The sequence below is a fragment of the Colletotrichum paranaense genome, assembly GCF_030867605.1.
Source record: "Colletotrichum paranaense strain IMI 384185 chromosome Unknown Scaffold_1.1, whole genome shotgun sequence".
NCBI lineage: Eukaryota > Fungi > Ascomycota > Sordariomycetes > Glomerellales > Glomerellaceae > Colletotrichum > Colletotrichum paranaense.
The window spans coordinates 5,230,116-5,252,076 of record NW_026848959.1 but is presented as its reverse complement, the minus strand read 5'-3'; the positions used below and the strand labels follow the sequence as shown (position 1 = coordinate 5,252,076).

The 21,961-nt window shown below is 53.9% G+C and overlaps 7 protein-coding genes across 7 annotated transcripts; 1 reads left to right on the top strand and 6 right to left on the bottom strand.

Moving 5' to 3' along the window:
- Window positions 1-488: 488 nt before the first annotated feature.
- Window positions 489-2,239, bottom strand: CPAR01_01827 (uncharacterized protein; the record flags this gene model as incomplete). Its single annotated transcript, XM_060486115.1, has 3 exons — window positions 489-726; window positions 786-1,994; window positions 2,058-2,239. 3 exons carry the CDS (start codon window positions 2,237-2,239, stop codon window positions 489-491), a joined length of 1,629 nt encoding a protein of 542 aa, XP_060356972.1.
- A 539-nt stretch (window positions 2,240-2,778) lies between these two features.
- Window positions 2,779-3,368, bottom strand: CPAR01_01826 (uncharacterized protein; the record flags this gene model as incomplete). Its single annotated transcript, XM_060486114.1, has 2 exons — window positions 2,779-3,159; window positions 3,300-3,368. 2 exons carry the CDS (start codon window positions 3,366-3,368, stop codon window positions 2,779-2,781), a joined length of 450 nt encoding a protein of 149 aa, XP_060356971.1.
- Window positions 3,369-3,662: 294 nt separating this feature from the next.
- CPAR01_01825 (uncharacterized protein) lies at window positions 3,663-3,791 on the bottom strand (the record flags this gene model as incomplete). Its single annotated transcript, XM_060486113.1, has 1 exon — window positions 3,663-3,791. The coding sequence occupies one exon, from the start codon at window positions 3,789-3,791 to the stop codon at window positions 3,663-3,665; it is 129 nt and encodes a 42-aa protein (XP_060356970.1).
- Window positions 3,792-5,562: 1,771 nt separating this feature from the next.
- Window positions 5,563-7,091, top strand: CPAR01_01824 (uncharacterized protein; the record flags this gene model as incomplete). The annotated part of the gene is made up of 3 exons (XM_060486112.1): window positions 5,563-5,924; window positions 6,005-6,627; window positions 6,781-7,091. 3 exons carry the CDS (start codon window positions 5,563-5,565, stop codon window positions 7,089-7,091), a joined length of 1,296 nt encoding a protein of 431 aa, XP_060356969.1.
- Window positions 7,092-8,555: 1,464 nt separating this feature from the next.
- CPAR01_01823 (endothiapepsin) lies at window positions 8,556-9,862 on the bottom strand (the record flags this gene model as incomplete). Its single annotated transcript, XM_060486111.1, has 2 exons — window positions 8,556-9,049; window positions 9,127-9,862. 2 exons carry the CDS (start codon window positions 9,860-9,862, stop codon window positions 8,556-8,558), a joined length of 1,230 nt encoding a protein of 409 aa, XP_060356968.1.
- A 4,173-nt stretch (window positions 9,863-14,035) lies between these two features.
- Window positions 14,036-17,425, bottom strand: CPAR01_01822 (kinesin motor domain-containing protein; the record flags this gene model as incomplete). Its single annotated transcript, XM_060486110.1, has 3 exons — window positions 14,036-17,012; window positions 17,070-17,186; window positions 17,256-17,425. 3 exons carry the CDS (start codon window positions 17,423-17,425, stop codon window positions 14,036-14,038), a joined length of 3,264 nt encoding a protein of 1,087 aa, XP_060356967.1.
- Window positions 17,426-18,506: 1,081 nt separating this feature from the next.
- Window positions 18,507-21,947, bottom strand: CPAR01_01821 (immunoglobulin I-set domain-containing protein; the record flags this gene model as incomplete). The annotated part of the gene is made up of 4 exons (XM_060486109.1): window positions 18,507-19,684; window positions 19,745-21,051; window positions 21,101-21,534; window positions 21,630-21,947. The coding sequence occupies 4 exons, from the start codon at window positions 21,945-21,947 to the stop codon at window positions 18,507-18,509; spliced, it is 3,237 nt and encodes a 1,078-aa protein (XP_060356966.1).
- Window positions 21,948-21,961: the final 14 nt, after the last annotated feature.

Genomic DNA, 21,961 nt, shown 5'->3' with positions numbered 1-21,961 from the left:
TCTTTCTCAAGGCTTCATGTGGTTCTGTCAAGGTATTCGAACTATACAGTCGCTTTTAAGCAATCCTAGCCGGTGCTTCCTCGCGGCGATGAACCTACTATATACTTTTAGAGTAAAGGCCGAATTTGGTCAAGGGGAAGCAGGGCAGAACCTGAGACTTGTATGGTACCTCACGAATGTCGAGGGCGATCGCTCGCAGCCTAGGGCGTGTAAGGCCTGACAGTGGGATTTCACTTGGCGAGTAAGCATTATGGTGAATTCAAAACTTTATTGAGTTATGGTCATAGACCTTTGCCGTGCGTGGTTTTGGTCTCAAAAGATTGGTATCAAATGGCGCAACTAGGTGCTTAGGGGCCACTTCCCACTACGCATCTCAACCCCTTTCTAAATCTCATCTAAGATCGAACCCGCTTACACCTTTCCGTCATTTGACATTGTAGCATCTCCTCACAAATCCTAGCATCATGTCTCCTTCCGAACATAACCGCCTAGGCCGACTCCTTGCGGACGTGGGCGTGGGCGGGGTTGGTAGACTCAACCTGAATCTCGGCGGGGGAGCCCTTGGTCTCGCTCAGGTTGTCGTGGTTCAACTTCTTGTCAGAGTCATAGTCGGTTACACCGAACAGAGCATCCATGTGCTCGAGGGAGATACCCTTGGTCTCGGGGACGAAGAACCAGACGAAGAAGAACATGGAGAAGCAGAAGCTTCCAAAGATGAGATAGGTTCTGTCACAAACATCAGTTGAATGTTAATTTGAAGGAAGGTCTAACCAGAAACCACTTACCCGTAGCCGTGAGCACCGACAGTAGCCAGCATGTTCGGGACAGTACGGGCGACGATGAGGTTGAAGAGCCACTGGGTAGCAGCAGCAAGAGCGACATTCTGGGAGCGAAGGCGAGCTGCCGGGATTTCAGAGGCGTAAATCCAGCAGGCCGGACCCCAGCCAAACTGGAAGAATGCGGCGAACAGGAAAATGGCGACCAGGGCCATGTAGCCAGCACCTGGCACAGGCTCTCCGGCAATGGGTGGGGAGATGCGGACGTAAAGACCGATGTAGAACATGCAGCAGCCCTGGGCGATTGAAGTCCAGAGAAGCGAGCGACGACGGCCAAGAGAGTCGGCCATGAAGAGCAAGAAGCAGATGCAGGCAAGAACCTTGACGATTCCGTAGACGCCGGTTGACAGAAGAGGCGTGGAGCGACCGGTGACACCGAGGTTCTTGAAGATCATAGGGGCGTAGGTGTTGATGGCGTTGGTTCCCGTCATTTGCTGGCAGATCATGAGGAAGATGGAGATAAGAGCACGGTTGCGGTTGCCCTTGATGGTCCACATCTCCTTTTGCAGGTTCTTGAAGGTGGCGTTGCCAATGAGCTGTCTCTCATGTTGGAGCTGGTCAACAATCTCCTGGAACTCATCTTCGAGATAAGGGTGGTTCTCGGGCAAGTTACGAAGAGTGGCGAGAATCTTCTTGGCCTCTTCCCACTTGTCCTGGCGGGCCAGCCATCTGGGAGATTCGTTGCAGAAGAGCATGCAGATGAGAAGCAGCAGACTGGGCAGACCCTGGATGGCGAGAGGAAAGATGTACATGGTCTTTCCCGTCAAGTTGACCTCGGCGCCGTAGTTGATCCAGAAGGCAATCATACCTCCTGTCACGATGAATAACTGGTACATGCCAGTGAGGAGACCGCGAATGGCACGAGGCGCGTTTTCGGAGACGTAGAGAGGGTTGATGGCAGAGGCACCGCCGACACCGAGACCTGCGATGAAGCGACCGACGAAGATGGCGGCGATTCTACCGGAAGAGACAGCCTGGAGGACAACGCCGACGAGGATAATGGCAGCGACAGTAACAAGACACCACTTGCGACCGAATCTGTCTGTCATGGGAGAGGCGAGAAGAGCACCGACCAAGCATCCGGCTTGGAGAGTGGACACAATGTTACCGGTCAAGTTGGCAGTTTCCACGGGCTTGGCATCCTTGAGTCCGTAGTCGCTATGGTTGGATAAGTCAGTTTATTGGTACTTGATGATTTATGCTCTCCAAGTCGTCACTTACTTCTTAAAGGGCTCCATGACAACGACACCACCAATGACGGAGCTATCCCAGCCGAATGACATGGCGCCGAAGCAGGCGGAGGCGGCGAGCGCGAAGACTCTCCAGCCGTAGATTTCTGCGGGGTCCGTCTCCATGGACTCATTGTGGACGATCTTCTTGAGAATCTTTTGCATCACCGACATGTTGGGCGGTTGGTTTCTTCACAACACGGCCAGGCTCTGGCGGGGTTGGTGTTGCTATCGCAGTTGAACGACTGGTGGCCGATGTGCACGACACCCTGTGATGGTTGAATCTCGAGCCAAGGTGAGTCAGCTCAAGATGTGATGAGGGGTGGGTGATGGGCTGAGGACTGGATGAGGAGACGAAGCGACGAAGAGAAGAAAGCGAGGATTTGAGGGTGTGGGCAGCCGGCCCTGATATATCGGAAATCTCTAATGGTGTTTTCCCTCTTTTGCTGATCTGGACCCTCGTCTTTTCCCCAGATGGATGGAAACCCGGGGACCCCTCACTCCCAGAATAGTCAGCAATTTGCCATCTCACATGTAGGTAGCAAAAAGTACTCTGGGGAAAAGGGGATTGGAGGTGCTGGTGAGGAGTAACTGTTCGGAGAGCCATGGTCGCAATCGATCCTGTGCGTCTCCCAGCCCGTCCAGAACCCAAAGAACCCCTGCTGCAATCCTATCTTGTCTAGTGTAGCTCGTTCGTCCGCCCATCTGTGCTTCTAAACCCCAGAAAACCGAGCCTCAACCAGTACCAAGACGGACGGTGAATTGTCCATGAGATTTTTCCGCCATTCAGAAGGGACGGAGAGGGCAGCCCGATGGTGCTGGACCGCCGGGGGCGGCAGAGGAACGGCTTGGCTCTTGGGAGAGGGGAACCTATTCGGTTTTGCGATCAGCCGACCAGGTCGTGCAATTGGAGGCTTCCGGCAAAGAGTGGGATACGGCAAGCATCTTGGGGGGTGTGTGGTAACTGTGGTGGTGGTGGTGGTGGTGGTGGTCGACCATCGAGGTGGCCGGATGGGATGCAGCAACAAGCATGGCATGGCTGGGCTAGTCTCAGAAACTAGGCTTGGCAGGCTAAAGGCAGAACAGATAGCACTCTACACAGTACTCCGTAGTCAGATGGACGACAGGAACGACGCTCGGGTTTACGAGTGTGCGAATCCAGGGGAGACCAACATCGCAGCCATAGAAAGACTTTGGTGAAAGATGGAAGCACCTACGTGCGCATCCTACCTACTCTTCGGATACGTGATGACCTTGAGCTCGTCGCGGCCGGTAGTCTCAAAGTATGGTTCTCACGGTTCATCTAGGTATACAAACCATAAACTTGACAAGGGAGCTATGGGGAAGCTTGAATGCGGCGTAAAGGTAATGAGATGAAAAGATGGATGACCTTGTCTCCCAGGTTACCTCCCAGATGCCTTGACATTCTTCATCATAGCAATGAAAGAAACAAAACGCGACAGTTCAAACTTAATAGTAATAGACGTGGCTCTCTGGGGCCCCAGAGGAGAGTACCGTCCTTCCCCAGGTGCCCCGGGATAGGATACAGAGTACTCCGTACGCACAGCGGAGCAAGAATAAAGTATCCGTATGCTTGCTAGGACGAACGGCTCTCCGAATTGTGGCTATTCTCGTTGTGGTTTCCGTCGCCGAAATGTGGACCGCTCCTTGCAACGAGCAAGGCGCGTGATTTGCTGGAAGATGCGTCTCTGGTTGTCTCCCCCATCACAGCATTTAGGCTACTGGCGAAGGTGGAGAAAGAGGGACGAGGCAAAAAGGCAAAGAAATAAGGACGTGGGCCGTAGAGTTAGACTGCCATGACTGGCTGTACGAATAGAGTGTAGACCAGGGAGCAGACATTTAGTGCGCTGGACTTGGTTTAGTCTCCTCTTCACTGCGTATGCGCTGACAGGGAAGTCCGGGCATGAGACGATGTATCCATACAGGGTTACAGGAACACAAACAACAAGGGCCAAAGAGTCTCTGACGACCAGTGACAGGTTAAGTACTATGTAGGCCGTCTCTTGATAAGTAGGTACTCCGTAGAGCCTACTTGGTCCGGCGCCTCCCACTTTCATCCCACGTCCCGGATTGGTTTCTGCTCCAACCAGTAGCCCATTTGTCGACCCATCCCCGTACGGTGGATTCTGCGGAGTAAGGACGCGGGTACCTAGGAGAAATGGGGTTGGAGAGGTGGAGATGTGTTGGAGATCGCGGGGGTGGTCAAAAGGAGCCCGAGGAGGTTAGTGAAGTGGCACAGACAGACTTGACCTCATGGGCGAACACAACATCAGCAAGTCAACAAGCAACATTTTGACTTTGTCATGAGACGAAGAAAGACTCTATCAAAGTAGATCGCGCCTCTCAGTTGACGCTTGACCATAGTTAGACTAAGCTCGTCCGTAGATGTCTTCATTCAGCGAAGGCACAGTCTGGACTCTTGTTGGGCATCTGTCTCGTTTGTTGTCTAAGCTCAGACTCGATCTGGCACTTTTTTGATAACCTTGACGACTAATCCAGCCAAGGTAAGAGAGATCGTGATTCGACCAACCACCCGCCAAACACGATTTGAGTCTGGGGTTCCAACGGCCATTCCCATCTTTCGCGACACCGTCCCGACTTTGTGGCGTTGGATCCTAAGGCTTGGCAACAAGCCATGAAGCTCATTCATTTGAGGGAAAATTTAATCCGCGTTTCTGACCTGAAGGACCGGATCTTTCTAGTCTGATTCTGTCAACACTCTATTTTTGAAGATTTCCAACTTTTCTCTGGCACGTACGTTGACTTACTCTCGTATTTGATAGTTGGCTCAATTTCATATTCGTCAACAAGTGTACATGTAGCTGTAAATATTCCAGATATGTTCAAGCCACCACACGCTAAGTGAGCCACTCCGGTCGCCTTCGGCCAACATCATGCGATGCCACATAACAATCCCTCCCCTTTATGTCTGTCTGGTTCCGGACCCGAGTCCTCGGGCCCTGTTAGGCCTGTCATGCCCTGCACTGATTCTGTTGGCGCCTCTTTTGCAGCTGTAGCTATCCATGAACCAATAGTCCGCAATGTGCCGTACCGTCGCAGGCCAGGGGTATGGGACTCGGGCGTGCATCCTTCACGGCTGCCTCGTGGCCTTCAGACATGATTAGAGTTCCCCAAGTGGACTGTGAAGTTATCCTAGTCCATGAACTATCGGGAATCTTTTGATCTGGTACTACAATCTCGACTCAATGTCGGCGCGTCGCTGTATCGTCATCGCGAACGATTCTCGTCTAGAGACGGGACGGAAGAATTTCGTCCTCCAAGACCCGACGTTGAAAACGTATGCAAGCCACTCCATGAGCCTCTGCGTTTGTCCTTTCACTCCCGTTCCCTCAATGGTGCTACACCAAGCCCGCGCATTCCTGTGCCACCTCTCATATCCAACGCCAAGATAATCCAGCTCGAGCCAAGTCACCCCGCTTTGCTTGTCCCTGACCTGCCTGCGCTGACGAGCCGGTATGTCACTCATCGAGGTGCATCGTCTTCAAACCCCTGTGGTCACTGTATTGGGCCGGGATCCGGCTCACCGCAAATGCGTTCTCAACGGGAACGCGTTCCAGCAGGACGCCATCATCTCCTTCAGGGGTTGGCAATATGCTGTGTTCTACAGTAGCTGCTCTTCCTCAAGTCTAAACGATGACACTCAGCGAGAACCTCTCTTCGTCTGCATGAATCGGCGTAAACTACCCAACTCTGAGTGGCAAACGATAATTTTCGACGATTATCGCCAGACCACTGACGATGGCCATAATACCGTGCAGATGGGCATCTGTCCAGGCGATGGTACCATCCACCTATCTTACGACCATCACTGTGACACGTAGGATTGCTTCTTATTCTCAGTCCATGCGACAGCTTTTAGTTGCATAACCATAAGAAAAGGATAACCGTCGCTAACAGATTCCCAAGCTTGAAGTATCGGCGCTCCATCAAGGGCATTGCCAGTGATCCAGAACTATCCCGATGGACCAAAGACGTCTTCACTTTGAGTCTCGATTACGTTCCTGGCATCACGAAACCTCATGAGAACTTCGGCTACGTGACCTACCCGCGTTTCGGTGTCTTGGGCAACGACATGTACTTCTCCATAAGGAATGGCAAAGCTGGTCTTGGAGATGATCTCCTGTACATATACCGTGCCGCAACAGGATTGTATGAGTATGCTGGAAAACACCTGAAAGGCATCCAGAATAACCCATACGTTCATGGCATGGACTACCGTGATGGTAAGCTACATATCACATGGGTGTATCGCGGTTTCGTACACTATGACGGATGGGATGATCCTCTAGATACGAAACACAAGCAACAAGCCGGACCCAATGGCGCCGATAATAATTATAACATCTGTTATGCTTATAGCGACGACGGGGGTTACACATGGAAGAACGGGCACGACAAGACCATTGCTTTGCTGAGAGATGGAGGCTCGATCACACCCGATTGCCCCGGTCTTGTTGCCTTTGATATCCCCAAGGGGCGAGGTTTGACAAATCAAGAGGCACAGGCAGTCGATCAGGACGGTGGGGTGCATGTTCTCAACCGCGACACGATGGATGCAGAGAATCTATGGAAGCATTACTATCGATCTCCTAATGGCAAGATGACGACACACAGCCTTTCTTATATATTATGATCGTTCCCAAGAATTTCAGCTAACAAGAACTCTTGCGCAGGACAATGGACTCAACATGCCATCGGGCCAGTACCTAGTCCTCGACGCGGCCGCCTAGCCATCAGCAAAACTGGTGACCTCTTCCTGATTCTACCCGACCCGACCAATTCATCTCTCCGTATCCTCAAGTCATCGAAAGCAAAAGACTATGCTGAGTCAGTAGAGGTCTGGCGTGGTGTTGGCTTTATGGGCGAGCCGCTCGTGGACAGCAAAAGACTCGAGGAGGAAGATGTTTTGTCCATCTTCGCCATTGCCGTGTCGGCGACCTCATCGAAAGATCGCCAAGTTGTCGTCCTAGACTTCCAGATCTAGAGCTGATGTACGGTGGAGAAGGGTCACTTGAACTTGGTTCGTTGACGGGATGGTGAGAGATGCGCATCGAGAAAACGCAATTGGCTAGGTCTAGGTGGTGAGCCACAGGTTGTTGCACATCACCTCCCCGGTATTTTCGCGTCAGATGGCACCCCATTAATGCAATGGCAAGACAAAGCCTATGGTCCCCGGCACTGAAGGGTTCTGTGAAGACGGCGGGAGACCGTCGGACGATTACGGGGCCCTTGGTCATAGTCAATCCAACCTTGGAGTGCCGAAGTTCCATCTCCGGCGTCCAACACAGCATTAGATACTGTAGATGAAATAGAGCTCTACAGTGATCATCATAGAGTGGATATTCGACCCTCATTTCAAAGTTGTGCCAAGAGTCATCGCAAAAACTCATTATGTCGTATTTCGCCCCCCCCCCCCCCCCTCCATTTCATTGGAGGACTTTGATCCTCAGAAAGACGAGAGACATGGTTCTGATTGTGATGAAGCCCGTCCCGTTGCGATGATCAAAGAGATGAGAAGAGGACGTTCTCGCGCAGAGTTTCGCTCACTGTGAAATCATTCCTCCTCGTCAGGCTCACTAACTCACCTACCTCCCCTGGTTCGTTTCCCTTGGCAGAGCAGCCCTGCATTGAAACCATCCACCGATGCCAACCAGCTCTCCCCCTTCTCATCAGCCACCATCTGCACCTCGGTTCCTTGAGCCCGAGAAGAGACGATATTCTTCCACTCACATATTCCTTGTCTTGGGCTTTTGCCCAGCGCCCAGCGCAACGAAGCGCGCCGGACGGCCGCGCCGCTCTGGGCAGATTCTAGGACCTGGGTGGGAGAGATGCTAGGACCTTGGCATAACCCAGATGGCTTGCCGCATGCCAAGGAACCCTTATGTACATGCTAACATGGTTTGTATTGGAGGAATGAAAATTTCAGATGGGAGAGTGCGGCCGGAAGTGGGTGCTAGTGAGCGATGAGTTGAGCTGTAATTGTGGAGGGCGACTCCCAATTGCATTTTAGCGGTCCAAACACGACGCGTCTAGGGGGAAGACTCAACTCTTGGCACTTCGGAAAAAGGATCAGTAACGAGCGATACTAATCTTTAAACGAATCACTCATACGGAAAAGGCCATTGTCGACGATGCACACGGAAAACGGGTGGGACAGATCTAATCATCATTCAAATGCTGAGTCATATTGTTCAATATAGACAATGCAACTATATTTCCGTCATCATCGCTCATAAATGTCCGCCAATATGCTACGAATAAGAATTATGTATAAGAAGTAGTGACCAAGTCGTCACATGGATTGTCCTGATGAACAATTAAGCAAACAACCCTAAGTTCTCTTTCCCTTGTCCAGTCCTCAAATCCAGATCACCCGGGCTTCCTGTTTGCTGAATCGTCCATCTCTCTCTTCTATGACTGTTGCTCAGAAGCTGCGTTCTCTAAGCATTTAGAGGGTCTTGGCGGCCCAGCCAAGCTGCTTGGTGCTGCCGTTGAAGACAACGAAGGCAGCCTTGAGGGCAATGTCACCGTAGATGGAGATGCCAATGCCGGCGTTGCTCTGAAGGCCACCGAAGCAGGTGGAGGTGCTGATGGGAGCGTAGTTCATGTAGCTGGCGGGGATGGTGATGCGAGCGGTACCGACGCCGAAGGTGAAGGAGGGGACGGTCGCGGAGCAGGGGAAAGTGTAACCACCCTGGGAAGAGTCGTACTTGGCACCGGTGATCTTGGCGTAGTAGGCAGTGACGATGGCCTGGGGAAGGAGGAGAAGGGTGGTGCCGGTGTCAGCAATACCGGTGACGGAGCTGGAGACGAAGCTGGCGGAGCCGACCTGGTAGCCGGAGGAGGTGAACTGCCACCATCCGTTGGCGGAGTTGACGGAGGTGTAGGTGATGGAACCAGTGTAGGCGGTGCTATCAATGTAACCGAAGTTGTACTTGCCGGCTATAAGTTCAATGCGTCAGTATCAGCTGTCCCATCTCTTGATACCATATCTAGTGAGAACGTGAGCGAGTCCTTACCCGTGCCGTGCTTCAGGTCAGCAGTGAAGAGGAAAGAGTCCAACTTAGACTTGGCAGTGTCGAAGAAGGTGGTCTGCTGGGTGGGCGAGACGGTGTTGATGTTGCTGAAGCCGAGACCAAGCAGACCGTCCAGGTCGCTCTCGGAGGTGAAGGAGTCCGAGACGGTGGAGGCAGCCTCGACGGCCTGGCCGGTAACAGTCAGACCGCCGACGGTGACGGTGTCCTTGTAGACGATACCGCTGGAGCTGGAGCCATCACCGTAGGAGATGGACCAGGTGGCGCCGGAGAGGCGGGAGGCGGTGGAAGACTTGGAGGGGTCGTAGACGGTCTGGCCGTTGCGCTGGCTGGCCGGGGTGGAGGTCGAGAAGACCCACAGGTCGGAGGAGCCGGTGTCGAAGTCGAGGTTGAGGGTCTGGGCCGGGGTGCCGATCTGGACGGGGCTCAGGTACTCAACATCGTACTCCTGGGGGTTGGCGGCGACACTGCCAGTGGCACGCTCGACGAGGCCGGCAGAGCTGATGTTGGCGACAACGGCGGCGAGGTCGGCGGGGAGAGGGGCCTTGTACTTGCGGTAGGCCTTGGCGAGGGCGAGGGGACCGGAGCGGACGTAGCGGGGGTTCTTGATCTGCTCGACGGTGAAGCCTCTCTCCTGCTGGGCACCAGCGGGGAGGGCGGCGACGGAGGAGGCCAGGGCAAGGCCGGCCGTGAGGGCCGAGACGAAGGATGAGCCAGTCATTGTGAGATGACTGAAAGCTAGTGAAGCCGGGGAAAGGAGCAGAGAAGAGGATATGAGGACCGAGGAGGAGGACTGGGAGATGACCGATGAGGATGAGGAGGAGAGATGGGATGATCAACGGGGAGTTGGGATGGTTTATATCGTCATCGTCCAGTCTATGAAGATGGTGTCTGGACTCTGTGACCGGGGACGGCAACTCGGGGCGATAGGATGGATCATGGCGACATTACTCGCAGTCCTTGCCAACATCACGGTCTCTGGATATGTCAAGGCCAACAACAACAGGCAGGGGGGAACTCGTGAAGGAGGGCACATCATGGTGTGCGGCACAAGCTAGCCGTGGGGGAATACCACCTTCCAAGAGGGAGCATCGTGCAATAGCAAGGCTGCCTGTCGCGACTCCATATCGCGCCAACAAGGACAATGATACTGCGCGTCATGATTCGAGAGAACAGAGGGGCTAGATTTGATGAGAAGGGACGGTAGTCGGTAGTGTGTAGATCACCAAGGAGGAACAACAAGCAGTTGACTACTTGCGGCAGCCATCAACGGGCAGGCTAGTCTCGAACAGGGGACTGATAGACTCTAGTGTCTAAAGCTCTTCAACTAAGGTCGTAGCTCCATCTGTCTCTCCGCCATGGAGCTCATGGAATGGTGGAAGATGGAACCCATCCCAAGGACCAGCCTATTCCCGGCCAGGGGGTGGGAAGGGTTATGGGAACTTTTGACCAAAGCTTGTCACTGGCACAAAGTTCCCAGCAGCTGTAGACTAGATGCAAAAGAGCAGGTCGGGCAAAAGGGTCGAACGAGTCGAGGCTTATTTGTCGAATGTCGACGCACCGCCGTCCTCCGCTCTTGGATCCAAGGCCGGAAGTTGAGATGAGTGAAAAGGGGAATAAGGCCAAGGAAACAAGCAGCAAGGCACCAAAAGTAGATGATATGAATGGAGCCGAGCTGATGGAGGGGGGTCCGCGGCGGGGAGAGGAGCACCGGCGGAGGGCGGGACCGACCAATCCAGAGGCGAAACGAGGTATTCTCGTCTAAAGCGATCTGATTCTGGTCCATCACTCCATGATCCATCCACCCTCGCGATAGCCCCGGTGCCGGTCCTGAGTGGTGCCGTGTGGTAGAGTGGTCCCTCGTTCTCGAGTCGACGTTGAAAGCACCTACCTTTCCGGGACATGGCTCCGGGAGTCAGCCAGGCCACATTACGGTCCAAGTCCGCTAGGGCTCCGGGAAAGGTCGAGGGTTTGGCTGGTACGTCGAGACAGCAAGCAGGCGAACCCATGCTTTGCGGCGGCGTGGTGGTGGTGTTCTGACGGCGAACCTACGACCATCCCGTCTCTTCCATTGGTCTTCTTGGCTCTTGATGCGCCTCGGCACATGGAAACAAGCTTTACCGCCAAGTCCCCACCCGCAATCCCGCATGCGCGCCCAGAGGTTGGCGATTGCGACCTTGCGAACCCTTCGATTGCTCAATCCCCTGAGGGCATGGCTTCATTCCATGCCTGCCCAGAAAATGCCCAGTCTGGGGCCGCAGCAGGTACGAGATCGAGGCCAAGACGGGAAGGAAGACAAGAGAGTTTTCTAGGTTTCTGGGGGGAAGAATCCCAAGGGGGGAGGTGGAGGAGAAAGAGGGACATGAAGGCTGAAGCGAAGGGGAAGAGACAGGACAGGGGGGGGGGTTGAAGGGGGGATCACGCCGCTTGCCGCCGCAACTCCATTGTCTCTTTGCACATTCTCTGTGTCAACGCGGGATCCAGCTGAGCGGGTTTCGGCTGTTTGCTGCCATCTTGGCGATGTTTCTTGGCGATGCTGCCCTGTGGCCCCAACTGCTACCTTGCCTTGCCAACCAAGCGATGAGTGAATGAAAGTGAGTTTTGTGACTTGTGAGTGAAATCACCCGACTTTGCGAGTGAATGAGACTGAGAGAGGTGTTGACCTGTCATGACGTGCTGCGGCTATTCCGGCCTGGACCCTGTTCCTGTTGCATTCAACTTCTTGATAGAGACTGGGACCTCGCGGATTTGGCGCCTCAGCAGGCGGACTGGGGTTACCTTTGCAAAAGTTCGCGCGTATTGATTTTGGGGTCGACTGAACCATCCGTTTTCCAGCTTGTTTCTTAATTGCGCCCGTGAAACTTTTGAGAGGGCCTCTTCTCACATTCCTCATTTGATCTATGTCTCCGAGAACTTTGTCGTCATCGCCGTCGATGAGGCAAGAGAGGGGCTCAATCGTTCAATGAGCTGAAGATAGCCCCGAGAGTCGCCTCAACTACGGCCTAAACGCGATGCCGACTCAGCCGGTCTCCATACTATGAGAGAGATAAGAGATGAGAGAATCAAAGAAGTGTCCGTGGTGGTATCCGTAATAGGGTACACACCACAACAACAAAAGAAAAGAAGAGAAAAAAAAAAAGAGGCAAATGGGAGAAAAGGGATCATCAATCAGTGATTCAAATGCCAGGCATAGTGGCATTGCGAGAGAGAGCTCTCGACAGCGGCCAGCCACTCGCCTCGTGCTCATCACATATCGCAATCTACCCGCCCCTTCTGCCGTCGACGCGATAAGCATCGGTTGGTGAAAATCAGCCGAATAAGCATGATTGGAATAAGATTGCGCCGTCGCAGAACTCTCAGCTACCCCGACCTGGGTCTCCCCTGGAACGGCTGTGAGTGGCACGAGTGCCAGAGTGGCAGACCGAGAGGGGGTACCATCCTTTGGCTCAACGGTCCTGTTAGGAAAAGGGGAAATCTCATTACGTTACCGCCAGGGCCACGCCAGGGGAACTTAGGTAATGCCATCACTTATTTTGCCTTTATCGCTGGCCCACTCCGTCATTCCGCCCCTTCAACGGAGATGGTGCTTAGTTTAACGTCTTATTGCACTTGATGTTGTTGATAGTATGTGTGTGTGTGTGTGAGAGAGAGGGAGAGAGAGAGAGAGAGAGAGAGACAGGAAGAGTTGGTGTTGATTATGACGATGATGATAATGATGTCGCGAGCTCCGTCTTCTCTTACTCTCGTTGGCCACTTCCATCTGCCATCCGATCTGTCTTGGTCTGCTGAATGAGACAGCCTCGGCGCGCGCCTGCAACACATATACAGCTGACGGTGTTCTAGCCCTTCGCGTTTTCCAAAGCTGACCACGCGCCCGGCGGCGAACTCTGCCCGTTACCCCCTCATCCCGAGAGAAAAACTCCTGCAAGTCTGCATTCAAATCTCGTTTGTCTTTCCTCCCATTTCCCATACAAATGCCTCACCCGGCTCCTGGCTCCTGGCTTTCATCGGCGATGGAAACAAAGAAGCCCACTCATCAATTACCACAAACTATATGAAACAGCGAGCGTTTTCGTTTCGAATGAGGGTACCTTTGACTCTCATTGCGTTGTGCGCTGCCCTTGCTGCTTCCCACGGCCTCATGCCTTATTGACCACAGTGAGCGGATCATTCGGCAGAACTCGGCCGTTGAGTTCAGTCTCATCATGAGGCTCCAAACTCTGAGGTTCTGCTGGTACAAAGTGTGCTGTTTTTAGCAGCATGACATGGCACCGAGGGAAGGTCCAAAGCGATTTTCTCATCTCACAGACCCGAAGGTCTCACAGTCTCACAGTCTCAACTCTCGCAACTCACTCGAGTCTCACACACGACATGTTCGCATTATCGGACTGTCGTTGCAAGCCGACGTGCGTCAGTCTTGGCACAAATCCGGGGAGGACCTCAGGGCTCACTGCATGTCTGCATCCACGTTTTCCCAGCATGCCCTGTGTGGGATCTTCGGAGCGGCGTGTCTTGGCTGCTTGGCAAAATGACACTGTGAACCCGGCGATTTGTTTCTCAGCACCTGTCACCATTATACCACTCGCACAACGCGGGGGAGCGGAGTTGCTGAGTTCAGAATCGTTATCAGATGAACTGTGAATATATGCTCTATCCCGAACCTATTGATACAACAACCATACAATGGCCCTCGACGAGGCCCGCCAAACGGCTGGAAACAAACTGAAAGAATCCTCTGAGATTAAGATCCGAAGTGTACCCAACGCCCGTCAATGAGAGGGAAAAAAACAAGGATCCTATCCTAACAGGGAAGGTGAACCAAAGACACCCCCATCGCCTCTATTGCGACAACTACCAAGCCAAGTGGGTATGATTAAAACCAAAGAATGAAAAATCAACGCCAACCTGCCACGCTGGGCCTAGGTGCATGTCCCTTCTCGATCTTACCGGTCGCTGCCAGGCTCCCGATTGTGATGCGACGGTTCTTGAAGTCGGCGCTAGCCATTCGGTGCTGAGGCGCCTGCGGGCTTCCTCCTTCCAGCCTCAAGCTGCCTCCCAAGTGCATGCGCCTTGCTTGCCCCGCCGTGAATGCCCGATCGTTCCTGAAGTCAGGAGGTGAGCAGACCATGGGCGGTGAGAGCCTTCGCTCTGCACTGGCTCGTCGTGATCGAGAAATTCCGTTCGTGCTGCTAGCCACAGGGCCGGAAAAGCTTGCCGACGCGCGGTGGTTGGAGCCGATTGAGTTCACAGACGAGATACGTCTTGCATTTGATGCCGCCGTCCCTCCTATGGACGACACGCGTCGGTGCTCGCCGCGGACCTTCTTCATCGAGTGCAAGGCCGATCGAATCTTTCTAGGGTCAATGCTAGGTGATTCTGACTCTGATCCGGACGGCCCCTGCGGTGAAGGGGGGTTGTTTTCATCGGCAGAGACATTGCCGGAGAGTGACGTTCTCGGAGGAGGGCTGGCTCTCGCGATTCTAGAGCGGAAAGCCGGAGGCGACAAGTTCGAAGAACGGTGCACGTCCAGGGCGCGCAACGGAGCAACTTGATCTCCGCTGTCTGATGACGGAGAGGAGCCGAGAGGCAAAGACATGGTCGGGATTGGCACTGTTGGTGATCCAGAACCTATCGACGAGATACGGCCCTTGGTCAGGAAGCCAGCCTGGAATCTATTGGGTTTGGCAGGAGGGATGGATGAAGACTCGGGGAGTTCCAGAGTCGGGCTGTCGTCAGAGCCCGAGTTACCCGGATTGGGTGATGCTGTCCTCAGGTATGAGGGAAGAGCAGGCATTCTCAGTCCCTTCTCTGGTGATGTGTGCTCCGGCGTTGCTTCAAACTTCTTGGGCGTCTTCTCAAAGTCGGCCAATCCTGACTCTGTCTCATCATCCCTCCAACGGACGCCTCGCTTGGCTTCCGACTTTCTCTTCACCGGCGTAAATGAGACTCCCTTACGGGGACTCCTCGGAGCCGCCACCTTTCTACGGCGTGGAGACAACTTGATGGGAGACGCATGAGGCTGAGGTGTAGGCTCAGTTGGAGGAACAAAGGCTGGCTGGCGGATGGGAGAGGTGTTGTTGTTGACGACTGCCTTCTTACGCTTGGGCGTACCCTGTTTCCTGGGAGAGAACTTCTCAACGGGGATCATGGCACCATCAGGCTTGACAACATGGGATGCGGCCGAGAAGCCAGCTTCTAGTAGTCGGTTGATGATTTGCTTGGCGTGTGCAACGGCATCCTCTTCGTTCATCGCTAGTGTATCCTCGAGGGACGCCAGGATGTCGAATTGCGCCGTCAGAAGAACCTGCATCATGGCAGCATCGCCAACCTTGTCCATCTCGAGAACCTCGTGGCTAGCTTCTCTGCCAAAGTTGGCCTTGAGCAGCTCAGCCTCTCGAGTCAAAGTATCGATCTCAGCCGCATCGGACTCGCCTCCGGGCAATTGCTTGATGCTGTGGTGGAGAGCGGTGTCAATAGCACGTTCCCAGTTCGTGTTCTCCAGCTTTTGATGAATGTGGTGGCGGCTGTGTTCCAGCTCTACCATGATGCCCTGTGCGGTTTTGCGAATGGCCAAAAGAGTCGCGGGCATCGCGTCCTCGTCACCTCTTTGGTCGCAGACGGTATCGAAAGAAGCGACCCAGGCAGAAAGCAGGCTGATCCGTCGCTCAAAGGCCCTCAACTTCTTCATGTTATTGATCCTGTCCCGTCTATCATTGGCCGAATTCTCGTACGCCATGCGCAGACGCTGCACACCCTCGCGAGCGATCGCATCGCGCTTCTCCAATTGTTTGCGGAACTTTGCGTAAAATGTCTTCTCTGCATCCTTCTGCTGGGCCTTGAGCTCGTTGATGAGAGCGATCTGCTCATCAATCTTGACCAAAAAGTCCTTGACGTGCCTGTTGACGTTGAAGACGTTACGAGTCACCTTGGTCTGGATGTTCTTTGCCCGGTTCGCGTATCGAAGGGTGTTTTGCGTCTCGTCAAAATGGACACTTGAAGGACTGACGCAGACAATCATGACAGTCTTGCAGTTGCCGCCGAGAGAGAATTTCAAGAGTCGTGTGAGTTTGCTGTTGCGATATGGTACGTGGTTGCGCTTGCGAGGGTCGCACAAGGCATTGATACAGCTCCCCAGGGCCAAAAGAGACTTGTTGATGTTTGCGCCTTCAAGCAGACGTTCGCCTCGATTCTTGGTGGCGCTAGCACGCTCGCTGCCAGCAAGATCAATGATGCTGAGGGTTGCCATGGTGTGGGGTTCGTTGACGGAGGCATTGCGGTCCTTTTGCGAGACGTTAATCTGCAGAACTGCATGGGATCGAGATGAGGTAGCGTTGGCTTCTGTCGGGGAGACTGTACGCCAAGCATTACCCTGCACAATCATGTCCATGACCTCTTGCACGTTCTTGGGGTGATGGCTTGTCAGGCCGGCGACAGAGACGGCCTGGTTGGAATCCTCGCGGAGCATCAATCCCTGCTTGCTGCCTCCGGGGATCAACAGGTCGCGAATGGTCTCGTTGTAAATCTCGAGGTAGGAGAGGGTGATCTCGGTGGTCTTGTCTTGGCTTCGCTCGGTGATCTTCTCGAAGAGTTCTTGCATTGTCATGAAGATAATTCCGGGGTGTTGTGATGTGCCGGTGATGGTGTGTGTTTTGCCGCAACCAGTTGCGCCGTAGGCAAATACTGTGGCGTTGTAGCCGTCGAGGACGCTGTCGATGAGCTGTTTTGTTGTGCCTTCGTAGACATCGTTCTGGGTGGCATTGTCGTCGAAGATTCTGTCAAACATGAAGGTCTGGTCCTTGACCTTCTTGCCGTTGGGAACCACGGATCTTCCAAATCTGTGGACGGGGTTGTCCTCGGGAGGGTCGAAGACTCTGTGGAAGAGGGTATTAGGGCGAGGACGAGACCGTAGTGGCAGGTAGGATACTCACAGGCATCTGTCGTCGACGACCTTGATTACTGGTCTGATACCGCCTCTTTGAAGCTTTGGGGGTGCGGCAGCAAGCGAGCCATCGCCGAGAAAGACTGTGCCTTCTTCATTGCGGGTTCTGCACGCAGCCCTGTCAGTATTGTTGATCTTGATTCCTCCCATGCTTTGCTACAGGTTCTTGACGTACAGTTGTGCTGCTTCTCGGATCGTGAATGGTCGTACTCGAACTGTCGAACGGCCAAGGTTAGCGTTTGCGCTCGACGGGTGGATTAAGATACGGAAGAAGAAGAAGAAGAAGAAGAAGAAGGAAGACGAACCTGCGACCGTGATGGAGGCGGCATTCGGATCGACAACCATGATTGCTAGCTATTGCGATGCTGTCTGTATTGTGTGGGTGTTTTGTTGTGCGAAGAAAAGAAGTGACTCGGATCAGTCCCGTTTGCCGGCTTCGAGGAGACTGTCGAGCAAGTCGCGAAAGAGAGCTCTTCGAGTCCGAGTTCACGTCCAAGTCAAGTGGTGCAGCAAACGGGGGTGTAAATCAAGAAATAAACAAAGCCGCTTTGCAGCGCGGGCCGAGCATGTGCAGTACGAAAGAGTATTGGGGAAGAATAAGAGAAGAAGCACGAGCTGCTGTGGGGGAAGGGGAGAAGGGGGGGGGGTGGTTAGTGAGGGTGAGGGTGAGGGCGAGGTGGTGATGGAATGGAAGGAAGGAAGGAGAGAGCTGCAGTTGGATAAGAGATTAGGAGATGAGGAGTGACGGTTAGGTAGGTGATCGTGAAATGTCTTGATTTGAAGGGTCCCTCTGTTTCTGTCTGTCTGTCTGAGCTGTGCTGGGCTGGGCTGGGCTGGGCGGATCTGAGCTGACGGTGTGCGCACTCTGGGCTGTGTGCGTGCTGTTTGGCCGTGTGCTGTGACTGACGTTTGTTGTTTTCCCGCCCGCCAGCTGCCGCCGTTGCCCCCGACGACCGGGAGCCTTTTTAGCGAGGCAAAAGTGGACCCACTAACCCCAATCCTCCTGCCGAACCCACCACCATCAGTGAGCAGACGAATGATAATGGATGTTGACGCCTGAGCCACATCTGATAACAACTGGGCACTATGGAGCCCACGTTGCTGATGTGAATTGTGGCTGGTGTCGAATCCACTAGCCACAAACAACAATAAAAAAACATCACCGCAGTGGGAGGACAAAGAAAGGCAAAGAAACGCTCCAAGGACCAGAACTACGGGTACACACTGAAACATGTCAGGAGTGAAGGGTTGGGCGAAGATGGGAAAAGCCGGGATAAATTTGAATCCATTTCAAACTTCAAAATTCATCAGACACCAACCCGTTGTGGTTTTAATCGTTTCATTAGGTACTTTCTTATTGTTCACTTTGTTTCTCACCTTACTTACATAAACACCCAATACTCTATGCTCAAGCATGTGACTACTTCTAGTCCGCAGTTCCTCCAACAATTCCCGGTGTCTCTGTAAAGGCGGTCCGCTTGACGGCGCCCTGCTCATCGCGTCCAAGCAAAAAACTCTCGGGAGGTCCCAAGTACGACTTTCTCACACCACCAAGGTCAACCACAACTTTTTGCACGATAATGTTCGGCAGAAGCGCCCACACGCGAAGCGTATACGCGCCCTCCTGCGTCACGTTAAAAGACGTTGTCGTATAGTTGCCGGTGAGTCCCCAGACCGCATCCCCCACGGCATAGCCCCATCCATCCGGCATGTTCTGTCCCTGCGTCTTGCCCACCGGTTGCACTGTCTTGGGCTGCGGTGCACTTCCACCGGTCGGGTACAGCGAGATGCCATACTCGAGAGGGTTGCCATCCCCGAGATAGTTGGATGTGGGTGAGATGTACAGCGTGACGTTGGCTTTGCTGGTGTTGGTGAAGAGGTACATTTGGTACTCCAGCGCCGGTCCCTCACCCAGCTTGATCTTCTCCGACTCGGGCGGATACAGTCCAATCCCACCCAACGTGCGCCCGTAATTCTCAAACAAGTGATACTCGAGTTTGCTGCTGCTGTTGCTCGACCCGGTAGAGTTGCTGGGCTCAATGATGTTCTGGTAGTGCGGTCCTTCGATGGAAACATGTCCATCAGACTCAACAAAACCCTTGGTGAAGTTGGACGGCACGGCCCGGTTGACAACAGGCACGATGACTCTCTGTCCTGATCCAGCGTACTTTTCTTTGCCTTTGCACGGCGTCGTAACATTGATGTACACTTGCGTCGCGTTGGGAGCTGTCGGCGCATTCTCCCAGTCGATCGAGATCCAGACACGACTGTCCGTACCATTGTTGCCGCCAACCGTGCCATTATACTGGGAGAGCTTGACCCAGCGCTGCCAAGGGCTGGCCGTCCAAGGGCATGCAGTATTGCCACGGGTAAACACCTCAAAGTAGCGCGAGATGGCCCCGTAGGGATCCAGTGGGGGCACGGCGAGGTCGTTGGCGGAGTTGGTGTGCCACTTGTCGTCACCTTGAACGCTGGCGTTGGACCCCTCGACGCCGACACCAATCTGGCCACCCAGAGATGGGAACGCTGACTGAACATAGCGCATATCTGGGAGCGTGTTACGCATGGGCTGTTGCCAGTAACCATCATATCCGAGGTGGGTTTCTGTTGCGCGTCATATTAGCACTCTTCACAACAGAAAGAGCTTTTGGTTCTTCAACTCACGATCAAGCATATGCTGCCACTTTCCCTCGAGCAGTTCATCCCATCGGATAGTCAGCTCGGCGTCCGCATCGAGTAATTTCCTGGATTCGTCGATGATATCGTTTGCCAGGTTGCGCTTCTGTCCTGCAAACAGCTGGTTCTTCGCACCGTTGATCTGGATCTTGTGCAGGATCTCGCCAGCCGAGATGGGATGCAAAATCATCTCGAAGAAAGCCGCCTGATATTCCTCAGCGAGGGCATCGTAGACGGCTTGAGCTTGCTCGCGGAGGGTGGCCCACTGGCCCAGAACCGCGTCTGCCTCGTTGTAGTTGATGACTGAGTATGTATTTGGCTCAACCAATTCGTACTTTCTGCGAGCAGCGTACATGCCATACCGCGTCAAGATGTCCGTGATGTTGCCTGCGTGGTCGCCGCCAAACTCTCTGGTTGCCCAAGCCTCGAGCCACGTACCAGTGCCGTCAACCCCCCATTTCTCGGTGTCATAGGCGAGGTCGAAGAAGTGACTGATGGGAATCTCGAGCGGCTTCAAGTCACCGACGTTGACAATCCAGATCCTGCGCGCATTCCGGGCATACGCCAAAGACATCTGCTCCGCCGTCTTCTCCAGCTGAATCGTGTTGATCCACTTGTAGTCGCGCGGGTCACCGACATAGTCAAAGTGGTAGTACACACCGGCACCGCCGCTCCGGTCAGTCTCGTTCACCAGTGGTAGCCTTCGGATATTGCCCCAGTTGTCGTCAGCCCACAGTAGAGTGATGTCCTCGGGCACGACGAGGCCCTTTTCCTGGTACGACTGGACCTCTTTGTAAAGGCACCACAACGACGGAACCTCCGAGGCACTGTCGATTTCAAGTCCCTCTTCAATAATGGCTCGCTGATTGGCCACGAGCTCCTCCAGCATCTTGACGATGCCTTCGACTCCCAAGTTGCCCTCAATAGCGGTGTCACCCGTGCCGCGCATGGCCATCGTCCACAGGCTGTTGCGAGCGTAGGGCTTGGCACGCTGCACGCCGTAGCGGAAGTAGTCATCAATGGTCTTGTTGTTGAGGTTATAGGCCCATTGACCCTGGTAGAATGTTCTAAACTCGTTTTGAGCGCGCATGAGAGGCTCGGTATGAGAGCCACCGAGAACGATTTCGTAAGCGTCGAGGAGGGGTTGGTTTAGCGGGTCGTCGACGTAGACCATGCTTCCCCAGAGCGTAGGCCAGAGGTAGTTGGCACGGAGACGCAGGAGGAGCTCGCTGACGAGACTGTAGAAGTGGTAGTTGTACCCTGCGGCATTATTCCAGGTGTCGTCCCATTTGGTTCTTTGGGCATGTTAGCCTTTTTCTCCCGAAGAGAATGGAACTGACTTACGAAACCCAGCTGGACAGACCAGGCTGCTCATCGTTGATGAAGAAACCACGATACTTGACCGCAGGAGATCCTTGGACCTTACGTTCAGGCAGAGCGTAGATCTCAGTCGCTTTCTTGGACGGCACATCGGCCCAGAAGTACCATGGGCTGACTCCAATCTGCTCGCTGACGTCGTAGATGCCGTAGATGGTGCCTCGAGGGTCACTACCGGCAATGACAAGGGCCCGGGAGCATCCCGGAATGGGCTCGTCGATCAATTGGCTGACGAATGACTCCCATTGTCCTTCAACCTCACTCGTATTGAGTTTCTGGGCCTTGATGAGGCTGTCAATGACCTTTGAATGACCAATGGTGCCGACGATGACAACGGTGCGATCGGGGGCTGGATTGGTGTAGTTGGGACCGGAAAATGACTGTTCGTCTAGAACTCGGTACTGTGGACAACGATTAGCGACCTTCCTCTCTTTAAGAAGAACGCTCTCCAGAGCCACTCAGACCACTTGGACTGCGGCACAGGAAGGAGACTCACAACGGTGTTATTGGTGACATCCACTGGCGAGAAGGTGTAAAGAGCAGGCTTGGAGCTGTTTCCGCCATTGCTGAGCGTGTAATTTGTGCCGGTGACCCGACCAAAATCCAAGGATAGGTCGCCTGCTGCCCGAATGACGCCCCAGTAATCATCGTCTGATACCAGAATTTGGCCTGTCCCGACATCTCCTCCGGCAATCTGGAAGCTGCCTGAAGTACTCTCGAATGAGACGATCGGCTGCTGTCCCAATGCCGAGATCAATGGTGCCAGGCTCGATAGGACCACAAGGGAGATTGACTTGAGGTTGACGAACGCCATGACTGCGGGCTTGT